Source organism: Eimeria tenella, genomic scaffold (assembly GCF_000499545.2).
Source record: "Eimeria tenella Houghton genomic scaffold, Eth_scaff477, whole genome shotgun sequence".
NCBI classification, from domain to species: domain Eukaryota; phylum Apicomplexa; class Conoidasida; order Eucoccidiorida; family Eimeriidae; genus Eimeria; species Eimeria tenella.
Window position 1 is genome coordinate 1 of NW_013545626.1, and position 7,681 is coordinate 7,681.

General features: G+C 54.4%; 3 protein-coding genes across 3 annotated transcripts; 1 reads left to right on the forward strand and 2 right to left on the reverse strand.

Annotated features, from left to right (window-relative positions):
* Window positions 1–11: 11 nt before the first annotated feature.
* ETH_00023755 (uncharacterized protein) lies at window positions 12–876 on the forward strand (the record flags this gene model as incomplete). The annotated part of the gene is made up of 2 exons (XM_013380269.1): window positions 12–458; window positions 764–876. Coding segments are annotated over 2 exons (560 nt in total), but the record flags the coding sequence as incomplete, so codon positions are not given.
* Window positions 877–2,482: 1,606 nt separating this feature from the next.
* On the reverse strand, window positions 2,483–4,259 carry ETH_00023760 (uncharacterized protein; the record flags this gene model as incomplete). Its single annotated transcript, XM_013380270.1, has 6 exons — window positions 2,483–2,650; window positions 2,879–3,037; window positions 3,240–3,317; window positions 3,458–3,517; window positions 3,743–3,795; window positions 3,911–4,259. 6 exons carry the CDS (start codon window positions 4,257–4,259, stop codon window positions 2,483–2,485), a joined length of 867 nt encoding a protein of 288 aa, XP_013235724.1.
* Window positions 4,260–5,598: 1,339 nt separating this feature from the next.
* ETH_00023765 (small nuclear ribonucleoprotein, putative) lies at window positions 5,599–6,693 on the reverse strand (the record flags this gene model as incomplete). The annotated part of the gene is made up of 4 exons (XM_013380271.1): window positions 5,599–5,613; window positions 5,709–5,787; window positions 6,077–6,245; window positions 6,663–6,693. The coding sequence occupies 4 exons, from the start codon at window positions 6,691–6,693 to the stop codon at window positions 5,599–5,601; spliced, it is 294 nt and encodes a 97-aa protein (XP_013235725.1).
* Window positions 6,694–7,681: the final 988 nt, after the last annotated feature.

Below are 7,681 nucleotides of genomic sequence, written 5' to 3' on the forward strand. Positions count from 1 at the left end.
AATAGAAGGAGAAACAATTCGGCAGCCAGCTTGTCTGCAGCAGTTTAGGGTTTCTGTGCACCACCCGCTGCATGCGGGGGCCCCTGGAGGGGCCCCCGCGCCGGGGGGGGCCCCCGGGGGGCCTCTCGGGGCCCCGGGGGGGCCCCCCGAGAGGGGCCTCGAGGAGGCCAGCAGCAGGGGCAGGGGCAGCAGCAGGGGGCCGGATGCTGCTGCTGCTGCTGCTGCTGAGGCGAAGGGCGCGCCCGACGGCGCTGCGTCGCTGCAGCAGCAGCTGGAGGCGCAGGATGAAGAGCTGCGGGAACTGGTGCAGCAGCTTTCTGCTGCTCTCAGCAACCCCACACTGCAGCAGCTGCTGCAGCAAAGTGATTTGGGCCCCGACGAGTTAGCTGCTGTCGATTCCTTCTTCGACGAACTTAGCAGCAAATGTGCATACTTCCCAGACTTCGGCTCCAGAACAGGTCTGCTGCTGCTGCTGCTGCTGCTGTTGCTGCTGCTGTTGCTGTCGTTGCTTGGTTGTTTCTTTTGTTGGGCTTGCTGCTGCTGCTCTTGCTGCTGCTGCTGCTGCTGCTGCTGCTGTATCGGCGCAGCAGCGCCTCGACCCCAGCGCGTGGTGGCGTTGGAGACCTCTCTGGTATCGCCTTGATTGGAATTATTTGAATAATTCATTTAAAGGAACAAATGCAACAAATGAACAATTAATTTAAATGAATTAAATGATTTAAATGAATTGAGTGAATTAGTTTACACTTTCTTCTTTCTGCAGACGGCGACTGCCAACTCCTCATGATCCCGCAGTGGCTCTATTTGTACGCCGTCAAGGCCAGTCTCACCCACCCAGTCTTCGTCTCTGCTGCTCACAAGAGACTCACGGCCTAGGGGGCCCCTTGGGGGCCCCTAGGGGGCCCCCTGGGGCTCCTGAGGGACCCCCAGGGTTCTGGGGGTCGACTGGCGCGCCTACGGGGCTTCTGGAGAATCCCCGGGGATCCTCTGGGGCCCATTTGGGGCCTCTGGGGGCCCCCCTGGGGCCATTGGGGGCCCCCCTGGGGCCTCTGGGGGGCCCCCAGACGCCCGATGGGGGCCCCCAGAGGCCCCTCTAGAGCTGGTGGGCGTGCTGGGCCCTGTATCCCCCGAAGTGGGGGCCCCCCGAGGTGTGGGGCCCCCCTGGGGCCCCCTTGGTCCCTCCTTGGGCCCCCCTGGGGCCCCCTGGGGCCCTTTTGGGGGCGTTTGCATGCATGCGGGCCTGTATGGCTCGAAATAGAGCTTTGGGGCTTTAAATGAAATGCTGAGGAGCCTCTTAAGGAGAGGCGCTGGGTTTGTGTCTGGGGTGTACAGACACCTGAGGGCCCGGGGGTATGTACACGCGCGGGCCTGCAAAAGTGTGTATCTGTTTATATTTTAAAGAATTAAGTTTGGACTTTTATGAATTATATTTATTTAGCCATATATGGGAGCCCGCACGCTGTAAAGGTGAACTGCAGACAACTGGGGGGCACGCGGCGCGCAGCAGCTGCTGCTGCAGTTGCTGCTGCCGCTGCTGCCACAGCAGCAGCAGCTGCTGCTGCTGCCGACGCAGGCGTGGCAGCACGGCCGTAGACTTTGGCTCAAAGCTGCGCTGGACTCAACGCGGCCAGGCGCCGCGCCTAAGATGTGACAAGCAGCAGCTAGCCGACAGCTAGCCAGCAGCTAGCCAACCAACAGCTAACCAACAGCTAGCTAACAGCTAGCCAGCAGCCAGCCAACGGCTAGCCAGCAGCTAGCCAGCGACTAGCCAACAGCTAGCCAGCAGCCAGCCAGCAGCTGGCCAGTAGCTACCCAGCAGCTAGCCACGCAGGAGTAGCTAATAGCTGGTTTAGGTGGAGGGACGCAGGAGCTAGCTGGCTAGTTAGCTAGCTGGAGAGCTCGTAGCTAGCCAGCCAGCTCGTAGCTAGCTGGCTAGGTAGCTAGCTAGCTCGTGGCCAACTGGCGAGCTCGTAGCTAGCCAGCTAGCTAGCTGGCCAGCTAGCTAGCCAGTGGCACGCCAGCAGCGCCAGCACAAGCTAGCCGCAGGGCAGCCAAGGAGTTAGCTAGCTGGGCAAAGCAGCAGCAGCACGGGGCAGCTAGCTAGCTCAAGTGCAGCAGCTAGCTAGCTCAAGTGCAGCAGCTAGCCAGGCTGCCCCGGCTAGCTATCCGCTATGTGTACCATTTCGAAACTCTGTGTTTCCACTTATATTCTCACTTACATTTTTATTTACACCTTTATATTTACATTTATATTTATATTTATATTTATATTCTTATTTATATTTATGCATGCGATGCTGCAGTGTACAGTGCAGCGGGGTGTCTGCGCAGCTCTGTGGGCTGTTGCTGCAGCGCGAGAAGCGGAGAAACGGATTTAAATAAATCTGCAACTTGAGATAATAAGAAGTGGATTTAATATGAACTTCTGTTGCAAATGGAGGTGAAAAAGGCACTCATTTAAAGGACTTCTGTTGCAAAGACTTCAGACAAAAAAGCGAAAAAGTCTGGCCTTGTGCAGCAGCACCAGCAAAATGCAAAGAGCCAGCAGCAAAATGGTCCCCGTCAGCAGCAGCCGGTTTAACCAGTGGTCACGAATCATCTTCACAATGGCCTGCCGGCCGCGCGCGCCCTCGGCCCCTGTGCCTTCTGCCTGCGAGCCAGCAGCAGCAGCAGCAGCAGCAGCAGCAGTAGCAGCAGCAGCAGCAGCAGTAGCGGCATCAGCAGCCGCGGGCTGCTGCGCTGTACGTACACCTCAGCGCATTCCGCCGCTGCTGCGGTTACGGACACCCCAGCGCTCTCCTCCCTGACCTCGCAGCCGCTGCGGCGGCTGCGGAGGCAGCTAGGGTTTAGGGTTTAGGGTTTAGGGTTTAGCGTTTACGAGGCGGTTGGTCTTGATGATGGCGTCGCGCTGAGTGCGGAGCTGCTGCATGATGTGGAGTCCAATGTCTTCAGTCTGCAGCGCGGAAGAATTACTTTCAAGAATTAATCTGGAGCTGACTTCTGCGAGTTCTTCTGGTTCGAGTTGTTGGCGGGGTGTCTGTACACCTCAGCGCACGCATGCATGCATGCATGCACGCGCGCATGCACAGCTGGCTGCTGCGGTTTTCGCGTCCAGAGGCATCGTTGTGCAGCATTTCGCAAATATATTCTTTTAAATGTACTTTTATTTCAATTTTTGTCCCAAAAAAACTTTAAAATTCAAAAAAGGACAAACTTTACGACAATTCCCAACTGCTCACCTCGCCTGCTACTGCCCGGCTCGTCCACTCTTCGCTCTGCTGCCGCAGGCGGGCCAGTGCATCTCCGTACGCAGCCAGCTGAGGCGCAGCGACAAAATAACTAACTAATTAATTAATTTAATTAATTAAATTAATTAATTAAATTAAATTAATTAAATTAATCGAATTAATTAATTAATTGGATGCTAAGCAAAGGCAAGAAATCGCGAAAGACGCACCTCCGCAGCCAACGCCTGGCCTGAGGGAGAGCCCCTGGCTTCAATGCTGAGCTGCTGCAGCTGCAGCAGCAGCAACAGCAGCAGCAGCAGCAGCAGCAGAGAACACAATGAAGAAAGAGGAAGGTTAAGAAGCAGCCAGTGAAGATTTGGCAGCCAACAGCCACAGACGCACCCCAGGGATTAGGGTTTCGAGCCCAAGGTTCAGGCTTTAGGCACTAGGGTTTAGGGTTTAGGGTTTAGGGTTTGAGCTATTATCGAGAGTTTAGGGTGCAGCAAATGGCCCACAGTGACGTCAGCGTCTGAGAGAGCCGTGGCGAGGGCGGCGGCGACGTGGGGGCCTGCGGGCAACAGCAGCAAAGCAGCAGCTGCAGCACACTGGGAGCAGCAGCAGCAGCAGCGCAGCAGCTCCAGCACTGTGAAAGATCCTGCAGCAGCAGCAGCAGCAGCACTTACTGCGCGGCGTCAGCTCAGCCCGCTTCAGTGCACTCTGTGCATTTTGCATGCGCAGTTTTAGCTGCTGCTCCAAAGCCCTGTAGTTGGTAGTCTTGTATGCCGCTGTAGCAGCAGCCGGGGCGTGTGCGACCCCGTGGGGGCCCCCCTGGGGCCCCCCCTGGGGGCCCCCGTGGGGGCCCCCGTAGGGGCCCCCCTGGGCGCCCCCATAGGGGCCCCTGAAGGGACTGCTTGCTGCTTGGGGCTGCAGAAAAGGGCCTGTTTGCGACTGAGACAAATCCCTGCTGCTCCAGCCACCGAATTCAGATGCAGTGTCCAGAGAGAAGCCCTCTTCGATCCCGCCGCCGTACATGTTTTGAAGGTGGAAAGAAGTTGTAATAATGATATATATAAAATAAATATATGAAATAAAAGTAAATAAATAAAATGCAGAGTGAAAAGAAGAACTTGCTGTGCAGAAGGCGCGGCGGGGGAGGCCCGTTCAAGTCAATGGTCAGCTGGCGCTGTAGCAAAACGAAATGCGGAATACGAAGCCTCTGCTGCTGCTGCCGCCGTCTTCTCCGCAAAATTAATTCAAAAATGCATTTAGTTATTAAATGCAGTCTTTATTTTGCAAAAAGAACCGCCAGAACAACGCGGAAGCCAAGATCGTGTTCAGCAGTTCCAGCGGCGCTCAGAGGCTGCACGCGCGCAGCCCGCCGTGCGTCAGGCGCTGCCCTTTTCGGTAATAAAAGAAAATAAAAGTCAAAAAACTACAAAAAAAAACTAAATAAATAATAATAATACTCGTGACAGCAGCAGCAGCTCATCCGCTGTCCGGCTGCCCAGCCCCAGCGGAGGCCATTGGTGTCGACTGCGCCCGCGGGGTGTACGTACACCTCGGAGAAGCCGCGGAAGCTGCCACACGAATTCAAATGCAAAAACTTCATTTCATTTTTCTAAAAGTTCAAATTAACTGCAACAAACTGGACTAAACACTGGGCAGCCAGCTGCAGCAAAGCCACACACACGGCCAGCAGCAGTTCTACGGGATGTGCTCCAACATGTGCATATCAAGTATTGAATTTATAAACACAAATAAATAATTTGCAACTTCCGTATTTTCAGCCTCAAGCTGCAGCTCGCCAAACTGTCTTGAGAGCAGCTGCAGCTTCGTCTTGCTGCACTTAAGGTGGCATTCAAGAAGCTGCTGCAGTAGGTGCAGCAGCAGCTGCTGCTGCTGTGGGGGTCCACGCTGCGGCTGCAGCGTCTGCAGCAGCTGCTGCGGGCCCGAACTCGCGCTAAAAGGGCCCCACACGGGAGACGGAGTTGCAGCTAAAGGGCAGCAGCAAAATGCATTAGTCAAAATAATGCAATTAATTTGTTTTGGAAAACAAAAGAGCTCTTAGGGCTTTTCTTTTCCCAGCAAATGGCCACCAGGAAATCCCACAAAGTCTTTCCCTTCACTTGAAGGGCCACTAAAGCAGTGTCCAGAGGCTCGAAGAAATGCACATTCAATTCAATTCCTTTCGTACAAGGGAGTGGATAATTTGCAAAATATTTGTTTCATTTATTTGTCTTTTGTGCAAACTTGAGTGCAGCTTTTTCCACCAGCAGAAGACAGCTGGCTGCGGTGTATGGACAGCGTGGAGCGAAAGCCCGCAACTTCTTTGTATCATTTCTTCCAAAAAAGAAAGCAGCAAAAGGCAGGGCTAGGAGTGCTTGATCTGCAGCGCAGCAGCAGCAGCAGCAGCAGGTTGTGTTCTGAGTCACTGTTTCAAATAAAACGAAAATGATAATCAAATGGCTTTCTTCCGCTCACCGGCTTCAGCGGAGGTGCACGTACACCTGAAGCGTCGATCGACTTCTCCACGTCTTCGTCAACCTGGCCGACAACGGCTCTGCAAGCCGCAAAAATAAAATCATAAACAAAAATAAAATAAAAAATAAAAATATGAATAATAAATAATAAAATAAAGTCTTTCTAATAATTGCTGCAGCGAAGATCTCCCGTTTGCTGCACAGGGTGCTGCTGCTTCCGCGAAACTTGAATTCAAGATTCAGGTTTGTTGCATTGAATAGGGTTTTGACTTTGAATTCAATTTAAATTTCGAATTTACTTTTAGTTCTACTTTAACTTTAATTTTTATTTCCTATTTTTAGTTTTACTTTTAATTTTAAAATGCTTACATGTTATCCCCCCGCAGCAAGTACAGCCCCAGCGGCACGATCTCCACGGGGGCGTCTTCGTGCACAACTTTTTCTGCGCATTTATTCAAAACGATATTTGTGGATTGGTCGAAGGCAATTAAAGTTCCCATGAAGAGTCGCCCGTCGAAGGTCAGCACGCACACGCGGTCTGCAGCAGCAGCAGCAGCAGCAGCAGCAGCAGCGCGATCTTCGGGTTTTTCGCAGCAGCACGAGTTCAGTTCGTTTTCGTTTAGTCAATAAACACTTTTTTTTTAGTAGTATTTTAAAAGTCAATTTGGAGGCACATACGAGCCACGCATGCAGCGACGGCAGCTGACGGCAAACGAAGCAGCAGCGCAGGAGTAGCAGCAAAGCAGCAGCAGCAAAGCAGCAGCAACGAAGAGACTGAGCAGTAACGGAGCAGCAGCAGCTAAGGCAAAAGTTAGCGAGAAGACAAGCAACAAATAAGGGCTGCGCGTTGCAGAGCGCCCCCCGCTGCTGCTGCTGCTGCTGCTGCTGTTGCTGTTGCTGTTGCTACTGCTGCTGCTACTGCAGCAGCAGCAGCAGCAGGAGACGGAGGACTCACGCTCAAGCAGCGACTGGAGGCCCGAAGCCATCGTGGGGAGTTGGGAGGTGCAGTGACACCCGAAAGCGGAGCTGGAGCCCCGACAGGCGCTTCGCCGGGAGCCGATGCAGCCTTCGCCTTGCCCTAAACCCTAAACCCTCGGGGTAAACCCTAAACCCTAAACCCCAAACCCTAGATGAAATGAAGAATGCGCACTTCCGAAGCTCCCCGCAAGCCCAAGACGAACCCTGGGGCCAGCCGCGCAAGCTGCTGCAGCGGCGCTGCCTGGCCGGCTCTGCGGAGGATTTCCGGAAGCTGAAATCCCAAAAAGCAATTAAAAAAAGAAATAAAGTTCGAAGAGCTGGAGTCTCCGGAGAAGAAGCAGCAGCAGAGCGCCGGCGACGCGGCGGAACGCAGCAGCAGCGGACGCGAACTTGAACGCCCGCGATCCTCTGCTTTCCCGGGGCAACTTTCCTTTCCAAGCCCCGTTTTCGAGATAAGTTTTTACAATTAAATGCAAAAATGTGCAATTTCAAGCTTCAGACGCCGGCTTTCCCTTGGGATCAGCTGCCCGCGCGTGTGCATGCAGCCACGCCGCGAGCCGGGAGAGGCTTTGTGGGTGGAAGCTGGCGGTTCCTGGGCCTCTGTGGCATTAAATCCTTTTTATGACGCAGCTGCAGCTATTTTCTGCTGCTGCTGCTGCGGAGGCGCTGCACCGACTGCTGCAGCTGCTTCCGCCCAGTCGAGACCAGCGCCAGAACCTGCACAGGCGTTCTCGGCTCTCCGGGGGCCCCTCGAGGCCTCAAGGGCCTGCTGCAGCTTCGTTGCTGCGGATGTGTGCCTCTCTGGCGCCATTGTAAAATGCCTCCTTGAGCTGCGGCGGCCTGCAGAAGACCCAGCAGCAGCAGCAGCAGCAGCAGCAGCAACCATGGGGCCTCCGCTGCTGATTCCGGAAGACTTCGCCGCAGCGCAGCTGCCGCTGCTTGCTGAACTCCTGGGCATGCCTGTCGCTGATGTATCCCCGGAGCTGCTGCAGCACA